The sequence below is a fragment of the Atractosteus spatula genome, chromosome 13, assembly GCF_055471065.1.
Source record: "Atractosteus spatula isolate fAtrSpa1 chromosome 13, fAtrSpa1.hap1, whole genome shotgun sequence".
NCBI classification, from domain to species: domain Eukaryota; kingdom Metazoa; phylum Chordata; class Actinopteri; order Semionotiformes; family Lepisosteidae; genus Atractosteus; species Atractosteus spatula.
In genome coordinates, this window is record NC_142718.1 from 21,728,035 (window position 1) to 21,749,142 (window position 21,108).

General features: G+C 36.4%; 1 protein-coding gene across 2 annotated transcripts in view; it reads right to left on the reverse strand.

Annotated features, from left to right (window-relative positions):
* Nucleotides 1–4,232: 4,232 nt before the first annotated feature.
* The window catches only part of slx9 (SLX9 ribosome biogenesis factor), a 100,128-nt gene continuing 83,252 nt past the window's right edge, over nt 4,233–21,108 (reverse strand). For both annotated transcript variants that reach the window (XM_088931148.1, XM_088931147.1), the window contains 3 exons: nt 15,220–15,379; nt 5,469–5,537; nt 4,233–4,707 (listed from right to left, as the gene is read on the reverse strand). In XM_088931148.1, coding sequence (XP_088787274.1) covers nt 4,581–4,707; nt 5,469–5,537; nt 15,220–15,379 — 356 coding nt within the window. In that variant the 3' untranslated portion in view covers nt 4,233–4,580. The remainder of the gene's footprint in view (nt 4,708–5,468; nt 5,538–15,219; nt 15,380–21,108) is intronic.

Consider the following 21,108-nt stretch of genomic DNA (forward strand, 5'->3'; position numbering starts at 1 on the left):
AATGATCACACCTTGAAGGGAGATGAAACCTTACTATCATTCACTTACTGTAAAATCTTTCACAACTCAAAGTCTTTGAAATCAAAGCCAGAATTCATTGTGATAATCTCAGAGTGTCAGGAAGTGTCACTCATCTGAAGCATGCACACATTCGGACATGTCATTTAAGATTGAGCCATGATTTTCTCTCTTCCCTTATTTCCAGCTCTGTCTCCATGAATAATGTTAAGAAATGTGAAATCCAATAACGAATATTGGTATGTATATACTCAAATTATGTGCAGATGTGTCATCTTTACATTTTGGGTAGCTGATTCAACAATGAATTACTATCTCCCTCACTCCTCCATTGGGGAAAAAAAATATTCTGATAAATGAGAGATAATTACTGTACATCATATAAAGAGATAAAATTAAAATATCACAGTACTAAAATAGTGGTTTCTTCTTCCTTTTGCAAACAGCATTGTAAATCCCTAAGAGTCTTTATAACTGTAGTTGACTAAGCTTTTTTAGCTTACTGTTCTAGCTAACAAGAGCTTCATGGTGAGCTTGTCTGATACCTTTGGTTATGTGGGGTGAAGGGGGTATTACTAAAGAGTTCTATTTTTCCAGAGAGGGCTGGGGTTGTGTCAGCCCTAACCAGCAGGTGAGGACACGTGTCAGTGAGAAAAGGTTTCCAGTTTGAAGGTATAAAGGCAGCTTGAAGGTTCTTGTCTACAGTATCCTCCAGATTCCATCATCAGATTGTATCATTCCCCTGACAATCCATAAAACATGAAAAATCAAGAGAGCACTGTATATTTACCCATCTTATGCACCCACAGATAAAGTCTATGAAGTAAAATTTTTAAAAGAAATGGCTTAAACAGTGTAGCACAAGTATGTCATATTCACCTGTACTTGCAAAGCCTGTGTGGAAAGAGTGCACCATAATTGTGTTTCACAAACTTTAAATCTACAGCTTTCAAACCTTATACAACCTGCTTTCATAGGATAACATTCAGGATAATTCGAGCTATTCCTTTATTGCTCAAAATATCAGGATTTTCGTAAAAGCTGTAACAGCTACCATGTGCTCGATCACAATTTTAGATTTGAAAGTTAAAAGTAACATGAAAGAAATGTAATTGCATTTTCTCTGACTAAGTTACCGAGGCATTCCAAGTAACATTAGGTTACAAAGACAGGAGCCCGTTCAGTCCACCTAGCCCTTTTAATAGTTATTGCAGCTTCTCCAAAATGAATTCTTATTAATATCACAATCTTGAAAAGTGCCAATGAAGCACTTTGTGATCAATTGTTCAGTTCACATTTTTAAACTTTACTGCTCACGTTCACTTCCATTAACAGTACACTCGCTGACAAAGATACAAAAAGCAATTAAAGATTCCATCAACTCTATGGCTGTGCCACTCCCCTTCTGTACAACTGCATTTCTATTAGAATTTGTTGCATAGAGTAATGCTACCGTTTTGCTCCTGATATTAATCATACAGAGAGAAGCTCAATTCATTATAATACTGCCATTGCCCTTGATGGTAACAACTGGCTTTCAGAACTGCTCATTTATAAAAGTGGGTCTGAAGTATCTCTTTTAGAAAAGAACACACAGAAAGCCAATAATAGCTTTGAACAAAACACCACAATAGTTATTTAAATTTGATGTCATGGTTCGGACAGTCAGAGGATTAAAGTCAAGCTAGAGTTCATTCAGCTATTTAAAACCCAAATGCAAATTCTTAACATTACTATGGATTTTGTAAACCTTAAGCTGCAGAGCCAAGTAAGAGGAACAAATATTTTTTTTACACAAAGAAAAGATTCAGATACAAAATAATAAATCTTTATATTTTGTGGACATGGGAGAATAATAAGGAACCAAGGTTTTATGCACTAAAGAAGTCAGCGTTTACTATTAAATATTTTTGCCAGCTCCTTGTACGCCTTTTACTCAAGAAGAAATTTGCTGTCCCTCTCTTTCTTAAATCAAAAAAGCCTTAATTTACTCAGTGGTCTTATTAGTTTTTCAATTACCAGCAATGTCAATTTACATGGAATACAAAAAATAAACACCTTCCTATCGTTGTAAATTTCTTTATAAATCATCCTAAAAGCTATAATTATCACCATTTACTGTTGATATATAACAGGAAAGCTCATTAATTATTCTGCTGTCACCTATCTAGTATGCACTGCTAGCTGATTAACAAGAGAAGTGAAAACGATACCTTCATTATGCATTATTAATGCGTGATAATGGACTCTATGTTCTGTAGATGATATTGATTGATTTTTTTCCAATATATTATGCTGTTCTTGTAATTGGGAGTACTTTATTGCCTCTGAGTCTCTCTCCTCCATCTAAAAACCTCTGAAGACAACAATGTATTCTCTGTATGTTGTTTTTACTGGGAAATGTGTCATTGTACTTCTCATCTCCATGCAAGTACTTTCCCATTTATACACTACGTTTCCATGGAAACTTTCATTGAGGAAGGCTTTCCATAAGCTGCTGCCTGAAGTTGGGACAAAAACAGTTTCAGGTGAGTACAAGCTATAAATCTCAATTCAAACCTCAACAGGAGACGACAGTTTCTCATACATCTCTATAAGATGTTAACTATTAACCCAGGTTTACCATGTTAAATAAAACTAAATGAAAAAACATTTTCTCAAGAAAAGCCTAACAATTTTTTTTTTAGTTTGTTGATCTGACATTTTGTACTCACAGCAAAATCCAATGGATTCAGTCTCCAAAAAAGGACGATATTAGGCCTTTCAATAAACAAGTGATGTATTCTCAGGGCCCAACAATGCTATAAAAATTAGTTTGAGATTCTTTATACAGATTGTTTTAAATGTACAAAAAAATCGATGTAATAACAACATAGACACTTATCAAAAGAAATAAACCTGAAGGGGCAATTTTTTTGTGTAATAAAATGCACACTATAATATCATTAACAAAACAAATGATGCTGCTTTAGAAGTAAAAAAAGAAAAGAGATAAACCCCGGGAAAATTATGAGTAAAAATACTTTCCTGCAATTTTCTTTTGATGTTTGAAATTAAGAGGTGATAAAAGCATACATTTTTAAATCTTTTGTTAAAGCTTTAAACAGTAATGGTCAATGTTCTTTTTATCTCATTCTTTACCAGCCACTGAGGGCAGCTGTCAGTGAGAAAAGGGTTTCCAGCACTGCCGACAGATCTGCTATTTTCTTTGTCTGCTGGGAGTGCTCTGAGAATGCACCCTGACATTGACAACTACCGACAATGGGTACAACTGATTCCTGATTCAACCAGTCCATGTAGAAGCATTCAGAAAAAATCAGCGCTTGAAGATTCTAAACATTCAAATATGATTCACATTTTCCTAAAGTTTAAGGAATTTGGGTTATTTACTGTAAAGTGTTAGAATAATTCCAAAGATCTTTGTTGGCAAGTAATTTGTTCATCATGTGAAAAAATCCATCCTGTTCCAGTAAGACAATTTCTGGTGGGAACTGTATGGTGTTTACGATACCTTCTAGTATTGCAAGTTTCCCCAACACTACTTGAACATAAGACATGTTACAAACAAAAGGAGGCAATTCAGCCTGTCTGGCCTATTTTAAAAAGCTGGGAGACAGTGCCATACACTTAAAGGTCCAACAAGCTATGGATAACCTGACTGATGCCCATCTACCACTGGCCATGCATAACCACTTTTCCACTATCACCTTTGCTATTGACAGCCCAGACACAATAGGCAACATTGGACTGCAAGGTTCTGCCTGTTCTCCAAATGCCTTTGCAGTCGACCTTTACTGATAAAGCCACATGGCAGATAGTTTTAAAGTATTTTGTCTGTATTACGCTCACACTTATAAAGCACAATAAAGAAACCATTCAAAACAAATTGCTTTAACTTGAAAACCATAGCACTGCTGTATCTCTAATAATGTACTGCAAATCTCAGACCTTATCCAATACGCTTTTTATGCACAGAGAGCAGGATACTCTGGCTTTCCCTTTAAGTTCTTGCCTAAAAATGATTACATGAGGCAACTCTTTGCCCTCGTGTACTGAGGTGCCCACTATAATACCATAGCAATAAAATGGTGCTGCTTTAAAAAGTGTCTAATGAAAGCGATACAAAGTACTTCTTCTATGATAAATGCCAGAACTGTAAATAGGCTGGGTAGCAACATCTTAGTAAAAAATAAATACATTACTGAAAATGTACATTTTATGTTTGAAATTAAAGACATTTTATTATTTTAAATTATGAACATTTTATTCTTTTGCTAAAGCTTTACATGTGCAAGACAGCAGTGGTCAATATTTCATTTTATGATCACTACTGTGTAATTTGCAGGTAAGTGACAGAATCTTAAAATAAAGGGAAATGGAAACAAAATATGGGACATTTTTAGGTCAACATGAAATATTATATTGTCATCTGTTGGCCTACGATTCTAACTCTAACAGTAGCATATCATAACACTATTCATATTATTTCTTGACATAGAATGTACTAAATTATTTTGCCAGATGTGATGAGGTATGGCACAGTATGGCGAACAGAAAAAGAGTTAGTTGGGATTCTCTTCTTCCTCCTGTTTGAGCCTCTTCCTGAAGTGTTTTCCAATTGCCTCAAACGGATTCACCTTGAAGGCTGTGTTGCTTAAAACTTCAGTAAACTTGGATGTTTCATCCTCCCTGCAAAAGAACACAATGTTCTTGCTGAATTATTTAGAGATGTCCAGTTCACACTGCCAGGCACTCTTGACCTCACTTGAGTACAGGGCATCCATGATCAAATATGGATCATCCTATCTCACCTTTTGTTGAAATTCTTAATTGATTCCACCAGCTACTGAAAAGATTCAGAATCACCCCAGAAAGCCTCCTGCCCCCACCAGACATTGGCTTCCTATGATGAGAATTAATGATAACCTTCCTGCTATCCCAAAGTGTAAGGTAATCATGGTCATTGGGTTATTCAGCCCACAGGTCTCAGTGCAGTCTCAGTGTACCATGAAAAGTACAGAATAGAGTGGTTGTTTCGTATCCATCACAGCATAGTAAGAAACGTATCTGGTTTCTGTTCCAAGTACAAAAGATATTAATTTGACTTCAGTCATCCACACCATTTAGTTGTATATTACTCAAGCAGAGGGAAGCCCCAAGGTTAAACTATACAGAGCAGTGATATTCATTGTATTATACTCATGTGATTGAGATTCTCAACTACACATGCACTGCATTCAGTCTGGATGATTCCATGATAACAGATCTCTCACCAGCAAATGAAAAAAAATTAATTGTGCAGGTGGGTAATGTGTAGGGACTTCTATTTTTATTCTTTTCAGGTCTGTGCCTGTCCCATCTCACACAACCACAGGGGCATCAACCATATTATCTATTCTTTGGAAGAATGATTAATGAGTATTCTCAATTTCAGTCAAGAAATAACTTACAACAGCTTGCGCTTCTGAGCTGGTTTCATCTGACTGAAGTCAGTAGGTTCTGGTTTCTTCTTAACTGGTCTAATGGAAGAAAAGAAAAAGAGGCTGTGACAGTTTCCCTGCAGGAGAAACTTGCTAAAATCTTGTGGAATTTTTTTAAGTGTCTGTAACACCCCAAAACTGGAGATTTTCTCACATTAATTAAAAACAAAAAAAATTCTACTCATGTCTATGTTACAGAAATAGTTGGTAACACCTTTTAAAAATTGAAAATTATTTAAAATTTCTGAAATTCAACAAAAATGTCTTACTGAGCTCAAGTGAAATAAACAGCATATTCTTATTTGTGACATATTCCACATTTATACAATTTTTTAGCATGAACAAATCAACAGCAGCAAATATTTAAATGTAGCGGTTTATACAATTTCAGTTCCCCTATTGTATACGTATACTGTATAAATTACTAACAGTGCATCCTATTTCATGGAGGTTCTGAAGCAATGTGAATATTGGATACATCTATATTATGTAAATATCGTGAAAAATATTTCCTTTGGATTTTTACTCAAATAGATAAGAATTAAAATGTTAATAGATTTGTTCCTTGTATGTTAAAATTTTTAAATGTCAGCATACAGTCCTGGGTATAGCATGGAATTAGAATTCACTGAAGTATCTGCAGTCACACATAATTCATATATTTTTATTATATTTACGATTAAAGTGAATGTGCAAAAATGCACAAAGTAACATAAAATTCAGGAACACACTAATTGCCAAATTTCAAGGAAAACAGTGCAAACTATATATACAGAGTCTGGAGATTTATATATGGAGATTCTGAATTTTACATTTTCTATCAGCTAAAACGTATCCTTTAAACTATTCATCCATTTTCTAACCACTTTATCCAGTACGGAGTCACAGAGGAGCCAGAGCCTATTCTGGCAAGCAAGAGGCGCAAGTCAGGGTGGACAGGATGCCATTCCAACACAGGGCACACACTCACTCACACCAGGTCCAGTGTGTGCCCTGTGTTGGAATGGCATCTTATCTATTTAAGTAATTCTTATCTATTTAAGTAAAAATCCAAAGAAAATATCTTTCACGATATTTACATAATATAGATGTATCCAATATTCACATTGCTTCAGAACCTCCATGAAATAGGATGCACTGTTAGTAATTTATACAGTATACGTATAAATTAAGATTTATTAAGAGCCAATTAAGATTCCAGCATATTTTTGGATTGTGAGAGAAAACCCAAGCAAACACATGAGAACATAGAAACTTCACACAGACATCACCCCAGGTCTGGAATTGAACCCAGGGCCCCAGTGCTGCAAGGCAGCAATGCGAACCACTGTGTTACCATGGCGCCACCATGAAAGAGTTAAACATGAAAGAGTGTGCTGCATAATTTTGGAAAACTTGCATTATAATAAAATAAATACATTAAATCCTACTTCCTAGAACAACCAAAGTACTGAGTTGCACATTCGGTGTAGACACACAAGACAGAGGCCATGTTCTAAGAGGTGCAAGGTAAGCCTTTCGAGTCTGATGGACACAAAAAGCATTAACAGAAAAGAACTGGGAGCGATTTAGCAAAAGCTTGCTTTTTCACTGAAAGTTAAATACTTGAACTTATTTGCAAACACTGAACGTTTTGTTTATAATATTAAGAAAAATGTGTTTGGGGTAAAAGACATGAATGTGTGTTTACTCATACAAGTTTGTCATGGGATGAAAAAGGTTGAGAAATACCGCGTTAGAAACATTCAGTACTTTTGGTGGGGATGTAGGGATGATGTTTAAGACCATCTATACAGTACTGTATATGTATAAGATGGATAAGTAAAATACCCTGGTTCCATCATCTTGGGATCAGTGCCATTTTCTCATTAAGCAAATACATGAAATTGGTGTACCTAGTAATGGTCTATGCATTTAATATGTTACACTGGCAGGGTATCAACATACCAGCAGCGCTAACTTATGTTACAAAGATCAATAAAAACATTCTGAAATGAAAAATCATCTATTTTTTAGATGAAAAATCTGAAATGAAAAATCATCTGTTTCATTGCTAAAGGCATATCTTTGGATTTATCTACACATTATCAGAAAGCTGATTACTCATGTCAAGGGTTGTAGAAAACCACAGCTTATTCCAAAATCATAGGGACATTATCCATCACATCATAGCTTATAGACACCAGTTAACATAGCCAGCCATGGAAGCTGGGCAGAAACCTGAAAATCAAAATTAATATGGGGAAAACAAGCAAACTCCAGACAGAAGACACCCTTATCTGGTGTCTAAATGGTATCAAAACCATGACGCAAGAGCTGTAAGACAACAACGCTAGCCACAACACTACTGTTCTATCCCTAGGTTAAGAAAAAAAAGTCAGATAATGTATTGCTGGTATTTATCAGGAAATGTATATATTCATTGTGTACCGAGTTCCTTTCCTGAAAGTATTGTTGAGTATCTGAGGAATTTTACCTGTGTTTTTGTTCTTAAAATTTACATTTGAGTGTAAATTTGAATGAATAAGTTTTGTTCTTAAAATTTACATTTGAGTGCTTTTATGGTCTGATCATTTAAAATGTAGCCTATATTATCCATGGTATACAGTAAATTATCAGACTTTAGTCCCAGGAGGTTAAAATGATGACATACAAGATAAATGAAGAAGAACAGTTTAAATGAAAACCTGACCCAGATGATCAGACAAAATGTTCTACTTACTGTACAATCCTTTATTACAGCATCTATCACATTTATGTTTCTGAACAACAAGGCAATCTTCTGTTCTTTTATCCTAGGGTTCTGAGCAAAACCAGACATGCAGCTTGTGCTGCCAACAAATTCCTTTATTATGAAATTTTCTAAGTGAAACATTATTAATAAAAAAGGTTTTCCCAGTGAACTGTAATGAATCAATTCTGACACTATCATTTGAGTACTCCATGCGCAACATATGGTAACTGTTCAACAGGAAATAGCTGCTGACAATATTACTCCTTTCCTTGGCTTATTTGGATTCAAAATGGAAATAAAATTCTCCATCAATGCAGGTGCTGTAAATACCAAAGCCATACATCTAAGTGACGCCACAGAAAACAAACAAACATTCACTCTTTGAGCTAATACTTCCCAACACAGTAGCTAAATACCTGTCTCAAAACAGTCTTAATAATGACACCCTGAGAGAGTCATTGCAGTTGATCTGTACTGTGTTTGTGTTTTCAAAAGACAAAAGAATTTGCCCAAACAGAAAGAACTTCACCTGCTAATTCTTGGGCTTTGTTTATAATTAGCTTATGGTACAGCCTAATATCTAATCTTTTATAAACTCCCCTGAGAAGACAAACCTTTTAAAGATTAAAAAGACAGTAGTTAGGAACTGCGTACACAATGTAGCTCCATTTCATCCCAGAAGTTTTGTACACTGTATTGTCAAGAAAAATAAAACAAATGATGAATGAAGTCTAGTGGAAAAGACTCTGCTGCTTGCCAGTCAATCCTAATGAGTCCTAAAATGGGATTCAATCTGACACTCTCATGGAAAGGCAGACCTCAATTTAGAAGTCAGTGGCCTCAAAGTGCTTCTAAAATAAGTTTTTTTTAATCTCAGACAGGATAATGACAGTATGGGCTAAGCCATCAGAAGAATGTCTACAGCCAACCAAAAGGACAAGGAAGAAGCAAGATTACATATCTGGCTTTGTATAGCAAAGAACTAATAGAAGGTAATAAAAAATGAAGAACATAAAAGGAAATATATGTCACAAGAATGTTTGCTTTTTAAAAGGTAAGTGTATGCTAAACACAAATAGGTATTTTTCACTATAAAAATTGACTTTTAATATAAAACAATACAAGACAATAAGTAACAGTCTCGATTAAAATTCTTGACAGACATTCACACAGTAGATTGTATTTACTCTGTAAACTGTAAACATAAAAAAATCTTAACCCCCCTGTGGGTTTCTTACTCATTGAGCTTTTATGAAGAAAACTGTGTAAATCTGTGTACAAAGCACAATGATTAATATGGCCTTGTACTATATGTAATCACAATATCCTAATGAACAAGTAAATTAATTTTGACAAATATTTACATAAATAAATACATAAAATAGAAATACAGTCGATAAAGGTGCACATTTCACAATTCTTGGAACAGCTGGATCCTTCAGAGACTGTACTGAAAAGAAAATCATACTGTCTTCCTTCGGGTTTTGTAATATTTTGCAGCAAACGAGTAACAACGACTAAAACCTGAAGCTATGTGAAGGATATAGAGTGACGCCCTACCAGATGTGTTTAGGCATTTGAAGCTGAATTTTAAAATACCCAAAAGTACTCTGTATCAGTGATCATACATCTGCTTTAATGGTATGACAAATTACAGGTTATTGCCAAGGGAAAATAAGATACGCACAAAGATGTTATCAGCCTGGGCTTCAATTTGTACCTGCTAGTCACTACCTTAATACAATTTACAAGGCAACTTTGAAATTAATTTACCTTTTTCATCTCCAGATAAGACAAAATTCCAAACTACATTTAGAATTAAATATAAACATATGTATACATGACACAGAACAGATCATCACAAGAAATTATGGTTATGACAATTAATTAGCTCTTGCTGTATCACACTGCTTGAGGGAGGGAACCATTCTACAACTTCTATGTCTGCATTTGACTTTATATATGCAAAAGGTGGAATGAGAAGTCGTACAGTAGTTCAGTCAAGCATTGTGATATGGCTAGAACTAATTTATTTGCATAATATATATATGTAAATATATTTCTGTTTTCAAGCCTATGTTGTTTGTTTGTAGATCTGTTCATTTAACATTAATTTCAGATTTTTGTAGTTGGCAGGTAATTGATCCAAGGAACTAGTTCAGCAATTTCTTGAAGGAAGTCAAGGTATCGGCGTCAACAATATGACAGGGTATCTTGTTCCAATGTCCCACAACTTTTCGGATACAGCAGTGCCTCTTGTTCCTGTTTTTTTTCTTGCATGTACTGTAGTCTCCACTTGTGCCCTCTGGTTACTGTTTCACTGTTCCTTCCGAATGTTTAGATCAAGTCCACACAATCTTCTCTGTTTAAGACTAAAAACGTTCAGTTCTTCCAGCCTGTCAGTGTCGGACTTTGATGACACACATGAAGCTGGAGTGATGAGAGTAGATCAGAGCACTAGGAACAGCATGCCACTACTACAGAGATCATCAAAGTGGTCCTGTGCCTTCCGCATGGGGAAGGCAGAGAAATCAGCTCTCTAGTGCTGCCGATTTCTCTGCTGAAATAAGTGAGTAAGACCAGGCAGAGTGTGTCTTCAGCCAGAGTTACCGACCTGTAACACTGCAGTTATGACAAAAGCCTGAAAATCAGTTCAGGGCAAGATAAAATCTCATACTATAGTTTAGATCATTGGAGTTTGACATTGTGTCAGACAGCCTCAGGCCAAACAAAACCTATCTGTCAATACTCCAAATAATTCAGGGTTATAGAAAAGCTAAGAGCTACTGAGGACAAGTGAAGTGAGGGTTAAGGACCTAGGCCAAAGGAAGTTAGGGTAAAACATTGGGTCGATCCTCTCTAATTTACTGTATATAGATGCCTAAGTAACGCAACATAATTACAGGTTTATGTACATAGGTCCTTCTAGCCAAGCTACCTTAAGAAAGGATCTGTTACAAGGACATTGCCTTTAGCCCTGGAATATATCTCATTGCTCGTCTCTTGACTGCATTGCAGAGCAGTTATATCCTTTTTGTTGTCACTGCTATTTTGTACAGGATTGTACAAAATATTCTAAATGAGGCTCGTCTAGTGCATTGCACAATTTGGACATAACGTACCTGAATCTGAATTTTATACTTTTTACTATATAGCCAAACATTTTGTTTACATTTTTTATTCCTTGTCCAAATTGTTTGGAATATGTAAATGATGTGTTAACAAACACCCAACCATCATTTTCATCTTAAATACATGTTGAGTAAATGGCCAAAAAGTACTTAATATCTAGCAAGCTAGATGTGATTTCTGCAATAAAGAAAGAGAAAAATGAAACTCAAGGAATCATTTGTAATATGTGTCACAAACCCATATGATCTACACTTTTTATAGATTACTTCACTCTAAAGCTGTATATTGTGTAAAACTGATGTATCTAAACTTATTAACTTATTAAGAATACGTGCTGTGATTTACAATTCTTGATCCCCTGGGGAGCATCTTGTGCTCTGTTTACTAAACAAGCAATTTCCTGACAAACTGAAAAACAGAAAATGCAAAGCCAGCTACAGCTAATCTCCAAAAAACTTTGAAAAAATCAAGTAACAAAAACTAAGGGCAACTTTTAGCTTGATGGATACTGCTATTTCATGGACCCTGCATCTTACACACTATGTGCTTTTGAGACTGATCAAGTACAGATTGGCTCACAATTCAAATAAAATAGGTTATAATTAAAAAGGATATCACCCAAACTTGCACTCCCTTTTCCCCATACTCAGTTTTTCCACTGTCTTTTCTGCAAGGCATCTTTGAATCACAAAAAAAAATATCAGTTATGTACATTAATAATTAACATGGGAATCTCTAAGATTATGTAAGATTTGCTCCAGGATTAAACATGCAATTAAACATAGCACTACAATCTTTAAAAAACATTTATACCAAGAGTTACAAGCTGCAGTACAGCAAGAGAGACCAACTGAGTTCATAGCCCTGATTAGGAAATTCTCTGTTTAGGTTCTTAATAAAGACACTGACATCGTTTTTTAATCTTTTTTATACATTTCAATGTTTATTTTCCAGCATTAAAGTCTAAACGTTTTACCAACAACTGGCATGATACTTTCCTTTTTTCTTTACATTCTTTAATTGTACATCTATCTGGATTCCTACCTGTCTACATATTTTACAGTCCACTGAGTCCTCTTTAAACAGGACTGTTATTGAGTACTGAGAACGTGGAGGGAAAGAGAGGGGTTATGGAATGAATAATCTATATTTAAGTAAAGTACACTAAGAGCTGCCGTGTCAGCTGGATCCTGTTATTTTTTTTGCCTTTAGCATTTTCAAATGAATCGGATGATTAAATCTTTAAATGCCTGAAACAGAAAATTCAAAAGCCTCATCAGTGCTTGTCTTAATGGTCTCAAATGGTAGCACAATGTGTGACAGTAAGGTATGACATCCTGGAGCTTTGGTTATACAGAAGAGGTAAATCGTCATGTTAACTACATGGAAATTCAAAATACCATTTTTAAATTGGTATAATTTTAAATAATGTAACTACCGAATGCTTTCAGATGATCTTTTATACACCTGGACCATAGCATGTTGAAGAAAATGAATGAAACCTTAACAATCCTACAGCTGTATGGCTGACTAGTTCTAAAACAGTATCTGATACCTACTTTGACATTATCACACACAAATCTGAAGGGATGAACTCAGGGTCTATTCTGCAGATCTGAGGGATATTTTTGTCACAGTAAACTATATTTGAACCCATACATAATAATACTGCACTCAACTGAGCCACACCATACCTGGAATCCATTATATTTACAAGGTAACAGTAAAACAGTTTAATCAATTTATTGTATTATATAGTAGCTTTTATCCCAAAGGATGCCAGACCACTTAACCTACCTCTCATATGCAGCAGCAAGCTGGGTAATGAGTAGCAGCCATTATGTACCAACAGTCTTGCCACACAGCAGATCAGGTACAAAAGTGAGGCATTTCTTCACCAACTGAATTAAAAATTAGGAACCTCTGGTAGGTCTAATTATCCCAGTCAGTTGTAAATTTGTCCAGATCACTGGGGGTAAACATAGTGTTTGTGTTAGCTCTCACAAAGACTGATCTTTAATAACCTTTCTTTCAGCCCTGTTTGTTTCTGGGTAATAAAGAGATAAAAGCAATTTCTTTTGTCTTCATTAGTTTTTACATCTCTATATTTTATCTGTTGGAGTGGCATGGTGGCATGCTGGTTAGCATTGTTGCCTCGCAGTGCTGGGGCCTTGGTTTCAATCCTGGGGGTGTTATCTGCATGGCGTTCGCATGTTCTCTCTGTGTTTTCATGGTTTTCCTACCAAAGTCCAAAGACATACCGGGGTTAACTATGGATGTTTGTGTCTGTGTGTCCTGAACTGGTGTTATGTCTGTCAAGGTGTATCCCATCTTTAAGATAACGTAAGATCACTTTATTGACCATATACAATTTCTTGTATTAAGAATTTGTCTTTTCGCATACCCCAACTTGCTCTCCATGAGACACACAGACGGGGAGAGAGAAGCTTGGGGTCAGTGTGCAGGGTCAGCCATTTATACGGCGCCCCTGGAGCAGTTGGGGTTAAGGGCCTTGCTCAGGAAGCGAGTCGGATTCCTCTGCCGGCCACGAGATATAAACCAGCAACCTTCCAGCCACAGGCGCAGGTCCTTAGCCACAGAGCCACAGCACCACCCTGCATTTACCCAATGCTTCCTGGGATAGGCTCCAGGCCTTTATGACCCTAAATTAGATAGGAGGTTTTCAAAGTGATGCCTTGGTGATATTTTAATGTACTTTTCATTACCTCTTCCAACACAATCAAAATTGTTAATGCAATATCTATCTCACTATCATGGATTAATGCAATAAAACAGTTTATTTCTGTTTTAAAGTGTGAAACTTTGGTTTAACACACAGATCCATCTAAAACTCTCCATTCTTCATAAGTCTTCCAGCTGGTCTTTCTTGTGGGGTCCACTGAGGTAGAAATCAGGAGCTACTAAATTATGTCACAAACTCCTATGACAAAAAATACAGGGAATTGTGAAGAATTGCTAAACCAGAACTTTTTCAACACCTTTTTTTCCATTACTGTGGAAACATCTTCTTAGCCTTCATAAATGCTTGTCACTCTCCAAGGCATTTAATGGTGAAAGCTCTGAATACATGCACATTAACAAAAATAGTATACACACCTCACACACTGCCAGTAACAAAAACACACATCCCAGACCACAGCATATCCAAATACAGACTTGAATTGCTGCTACTCTGGGCACTTCAAGAAATGGCTGGACAAAAGTTTAAATTCATTCAGCTGCTGAACTACCAAACAAGCAAGAAGGGCTGATTGGGCCCTTCTCATTTATAGACCGTTATTTGAACTTTGCCTTGCGAACTAAAATTTTTCACAAAAAAGACATATAGAAATACCAAGAAAAAACTGTATGAGCTCACTTTTCCGTAAATTAACACATGCTTTAAGGAATTGTGGGAATTCTTATATTATTGTTCTGTTGTATACCCATTTACTCTCATTTTAAAGCAAATTAGGAAACAAATGCAGTTTTGCTTTAGTGCTTAAGCGTTTGTGGAGCTTTGAGATCATGATCTTTTGAGATGTTATGAAAATAGGGTCACAACTTTGAAATACAAGAGTAAATTTCCCAGATTAAAACAATCGAGAACAAAAATGATTTCATAGTAGCAATGAATAACTGTTAGGAGGCAGAGCTCTATTTCAGTACTTTCCTTGGGCGTAAAAAAAGCAACCAAAATGTAAACAGACTTTAGAAATAATCAGGTATGTAAAGGAATGTAAACTAAAATATAATTTCTACCAATTTGTCAGTTTAGGTACTGCATGTGTATACATTTACAATTGTATTGGTTAAGATGGTGTGACCTTGGTCACACCCTAGTGAAATACTTACACCTTTGACTTCCTGGATGCTTGGGCCCTGCAGGAGGTCATGAGTTTAGGGAGCTCTGGCAGGGCGTCTGCGAGGGGCTGCATGTCTCCCACCACCGGAGTAGCTCTTCTCTTTGCTTGCGCTGTCTCCTGCTCCCTTGCCAGCTTAATGGCACTGATTTCTGAAACACAAGACGGCACAGATAGCTGATTTAACACTCTGCTGCGCGCTTTTCAGGGAATTCACTGCCTCTCATTTCCCCCTGGCAGAATTAGAAAAGCTAAAAGTGGAAACAAACAGGATGAACTGTTCCTCCCCTAATGGCTTTTTCCTGAACTGTTTGCTCCCCCGCCTCACTGCCATGCCCCGTGAAAAACTCTCTTTCCCCTGGCATTAACAGGTTATTTGAAAGCACAGATCCACTAACGTGAGGAAGAGTACTGGACAGAGTTTCTCCTGCTCTAGTTAAAGCAAGAAAGCATAAGGAGATAGCAAATTAATTTGGATATTGGAAGCATGGATAGAAATTTGGCCAAGTTTCAGTGGGTGGTCTTTTCTCGTGCCAATGGGGAGTCAATTAGTATGCCTATGGTTTAGATTAATGAGAGAAACAATGAAACATGAAGCTAAACTTCTGTATTACACAAACTAAACAAACGCTCTCTGCAGAAGTAGATAATTATTTATTTACTTTTGCTGCCAAGAAAAACTTTAATGGCTTATCAAGCCTTTAAAGATGCCATTTAAAGTGACTGTTCTCCGAGTCAGGCAGAAGTAAAGTCTGTTCCGTAGTAATTAGAATAAACTGTAAAACCAAAAACTATATACTATAACCCCCTACTAATCTTTTAGTCAAAAATATCTGAAATGTTTAATTTGATTTCTTTCACTGTATGCATAATACACAAGACAAACCTACTTTAAAATTCAGCTTTGTCTCTGGAGTGGTCTCTAGAGAGATTTTAGAGTTCAGATTCATGAGGCCCTCATCCTTTCTAGCTTTTTGTAAGAGTGCTTCAATTAAAACCAAATTATAAAAAAAACAGGCCAGGATAATTAAAGATAAATGTTTATGCTTGAAGCATCTGGTATTCACTTTTAAAAAATAGCAGCTCATCTGAACACATTAAAATATATTGTGTTTCCTAGAAGATAAAACACTCTGAAACAATGTAGCCTTTTGTTCCATCCTTAATTTGCTGGACTGTTAATACCTTTATGAAGAAATTCAAAATGCACAGGTTTTCCATTGTTAGACACTAGGTTTTATATCCATATACTAACTGCACACATATCAACACAAATATATAGACGACGATTTTTAAATCACATGCTTATAATATTTGTTAATTTAGAATGCACCAGATTACTATGGCTTCATTGTTATATGTTGAAAATTTCTAACTTGTTTCAAAACGTTCAAGGTTTTATCATAACCTGCATGCAACCAAGTTCATGGTCAGCTTTTATCCAGGCACAGCCAGAATGTAAAGGCTGAGCACAAAAACCTATCTGTGCAGTGTGGAGTAGTGGTTAAGACATTGGCCTCGGAACTGGAATGTTATGGGTGCAAATCCCAGGTAAGGACACTACTGAGCCATGTACTACATGTAGACTGCTAAAATAAAATGCCTAGCTACTGTATATAAATGAGGACAAATGTCAAGTCTCTTTGAATATCCATCCATCTTCTAACTGCCTTATCCAATGCAGGGTTGTGGGGGAGCAAGAGTCTATTCCAGAAAGCAATAGGCTCAAGACAAAATACACAAGCATGCTTATGCTCACACCAGGGCCAGTTTTTCCAAAAGACATCTACTCTATCAATATGAAAAGATATCAATATGAAAACTTAACACCCGAAGAAGGCTCCACAGTCAAAACGTAATGTTTTCTCTCTTCTCTTTTCAGCATAAGATAAGATAAGATCACTTTATTAGCCATATCCAATTTCTTGCATTATGAATTTGTCTTTTTTGCAGCTTGCTCTCCATGAGACACACAGAGAAGCTTGGGGTCGGAGCGGAGGGTCAGCCACAGTACAGCGTGCCCCTGGAGCAGCTGGGGTTAAGGGCCTTGCTCAGGAGCCCAACGGGGTAGGATTCCTCTGCCGGCCACGGGATTTGAACCTTCCAGCCACAGGCGCGGATCCTTAGCTACAGAGCCACCGCTCCGCAAAGGCCCCTTTGCAGTCTACGCATGCTGACGCAGCTACCCATCTGAACTCTACCAATATGTCTGGAAAACCCACGTAAAGGTGGGGAAAACATACAAACTCCAAACCAATAGATAACATGATGATAATTCCACAGCATATTAGTACAGTAGGTGTGCGAGGATCACTTCACTTGTTACTTCAACAGGACCAATAATGGCAGCATAATATACAGTAGCTCTGTCTCCACGCTAGCTATTGTGTCTCTGTACACTGCAGTACACTGGCTGTAACTAAAGCATTTTAATATAGTACATATATAAAAAGGCCTTGAAAAATCACTGAGAAAAGCATTCAATTACACTACCTCAAACACACAAGTTCTAATCAGGATGTTTCTAATTATATTTATAAAAAGAGGAAAATAATTGTGATTCCTCGGGAAGGTTTACATACTACAGTATTAAAAAGAGCTCTTAATCTTATCACAAGGTACTTATGCAATATTGGCAAGATAGAATCTCAATTGTCCCCTCCTGACTTTTCTTATTTTCCATTCATTATTTGATTTGAATAACAGAAGCAAGTACAGAGGCAGTGTACAAAACACCGTGACAGCGAACTATTTTCAGCTTTGAGCTGAATACGGGGCTTCAATAACTTCTCATTTGGAGCTGGGTTAAGTGTAATCAAATGAACAGTTTCCTATTGCCTTTTAGCTTAATGACAATTTTCTTACATTTTTTAATGAATCATAAAGGTCACATAAAAGTTTCTATATGAACAATATAAACATATTTGCACATTTTACAAATTACAAGGAAACAGTATTTATAAGAAGAGGCCATCAAGACCTTCTGAATTTCAAGTCAAATGATCTCCCTTTCCAAAATAGTCTTCAGTTTATGTTTTCTTCTAGTTCCAGAGCTTTCAGAAAAAAGAACTGAACTCTCTGATTTGCAGGAAATTAAATAAATGCAAGAGGATTGTGTTCTTAATGTACACCTCACATAATTTGCAGCCCACAGAAGAAAACTGTTTCTTCCGGTGAGCCTTAGTATTATAAGTAATTGCAGAGGCTATAATTTTGCACTGGAACATGGAAGGCTGAAACTCATATCCCAGTGCTTGCTTCAAAATTCATAGTTTACATTTTTAAAGAGAATTCTTTGCCGCAGGACATGGATTCCAATGAAAGTCCAGTACATGCCATGCTGAAAAATTACATCTGGAACAGTGATAATGCTGAATACCAGTTTGATGAGTTTTACACCTATATAGAAAAGCAAATTTTCATACCATATATGATGGTAAGAATAAGCATTTACTTTGTGTTCAGTACCGGTGCTACTGTATGATGATCCTTCTTGGCAACCTAAATGCAGAAACAGTATTCCTAGGGAAAGTGCCACAGAATTACAAACAAAACGTCTTGAGGAAAAGCATGCAGTGATGTCATCGACTAGGTAGCTCCACTACAGGCAGTAAACCACCCACACCAAAAAAAGTAATTAGATGAAACTCAAGAAAAAAAAAAGTGTGCAGACCTAAGAACTTGTAGCTGAAGAGGGCTTTACTCATTCATTATGAAATGCACATCTGAGGGAAAAAAAAATCAGTAAGTGGGAATGAGGCACAGCAAAGAAGGAAAAAATGTTAGTTAAAATACAAGCCCCCTGAAACCCTTAATGTGCATTTTAAACATTACTGCAGTTATATCTTACTGTTTTCAGCTTGTATAAAAATCCAGACATTTTAAAACTGTTTAATTATTTTCAGGAACTATTATACATAGGGTAATTTAAGATGTCTGATCATTTTATTTTTCTATGAAAACAGGACTGAAGTATGCAAGATATCCATAAGAAGGCAGCTCCAACCCCCATAATATGTCTTTTGAGGAAACAGTTTGTGGTCAGGTTACATTCTTCAAAGTACAATATCAATTACTTTCTGTATATTTTGACTTGGTCATTAAATTAATTTCTGTTGACAGCACTGTTTATTACAACCATATTAAGGGCTCATAGTAGCCTCCTGCATGAAGGCCTTAAAAATCTAAGATCAAAGGAGAAGGGAAATATTCAGGCCAGATGTCAGCAGTTCTGATACAAAAAAAGCGCCTTAACAGGTGAGAATTCTGTTACATGAAATTTTATAGCTCTGATTTAAATCCTTACTCAGACATTAGTTTGGACTTGAAAAAAGCTGAAGGTTGATTAAATTAATGTACTCAACGTTGGCACCACAGCGTAAGATTTTGTCCAAGGTCCCATGTCAGTAATGAAATGATTTATTTTCAAATTTTGAGAAAGCATTTTGGTTTACAGCTCATTAATGGATCAATGACAAAACATACAGAAATCCAGTTGCATTCAGATTGGAGCCTGTCAGGAAACATCAAGTGATGCACTGTCAAGCAGAAAATCTTTCCTGTTCATCATGTTATCCTCTAAATAAACAGAAGACATTGTTAAAAAACTCAAGAATAGAAAGAGTTATACTGATTTCTGTTTAGTTCATGCAGCAACAAAATCTAGATCCATTTTGCTTCCCAATATGTGTTTATATTATTTAACATTTTATTGTTGATTATAGTATCAAAAGAATCAATGATGTATGAATCCATGTACAGTGGTGTGAAAAAGTGTTTGCCCCCTTCCTGATTTCTTATTTTTTTGCATGTTTTTCACACTGAAATGTTTCAGATCATCAAACAAATTGAAATATTAGACAAAGATAACACAAGTAAACACAAAATGCAGTTTTTAAATGAAGGTTTTTATTATTAAGGGAAAAAAAAAATCCAAACCTACATGGCCCTGTGTGAAAAAGTGATTGCCCCCCCTGTTAAAACATAAATCAACTGTGGTTTATCACATCTTTGGAAAGCTGAGTTCAATTTCTCTAGCCACACCCAGGCCTGATTACTGCCACACCTGTTCTCAATCAAGAAATCACTTAAATAGGACCTGCCTGACAAAGTGAAGTAGACCAAAAGATCCTCAAAAGCTAGACATCATGCTGCGATCCAAAGAAATTCAGGAACAAATGAGAAACAGAGAAATTGAGATTTATCAGTCTGGAAAAGGTTATAAAGCCATTTCTAAAGCTTTGGGACTCCAGCGAACCACAGTGAGAGCCATTATCCACAAATGGCGAAAACATGGAACAGTGGTGAACCTTCCCAGGAGTGGCCGGCCGACCAAAATTACCCCAAGAGCGCAGCGACGACTCATCCAAGAGGTCACAAAAAACCCCACAACAACATCCAAAGAACTGCAGGCTTCACTTGCCTCAGTTAAGGTCAGTGTTCATGACTCCACCATAAGAAAGAGACTGGGCAAAAATGGCCTGCATGGCAGAGTTCCAAGACGAAAACCACTGCTGAGCAAAAAGAACATAAAGGCTCGTCTCAGTTTTGCCAGAAAACATCTTGATGATCCCCAAGACTTTTGGGAAAATACTCTGTGGACTGACGAGACAAAAGTTGAACTTTTTGGAAGGTGTGTGTCCCATTACATCTGGCGTAAAAGTAACACAGCATTTCAGAAAAGGAACATCATACCAGCAGTAAAATATGGTGGTGGTAGTGTGATGGTCTGGGGCTGTTTTGCTGCTTCAGGACCTGGAAGACTTGCTGTGGTAAATGGAACCATGAATTCTGCTGTCTACCAAAAAATCCTGAAGGAGAATGTCCGGCCATCTGTTCGTGACCTCAAGCTGAAGCGCACTTGGGTTCTGCAGCAGGACAA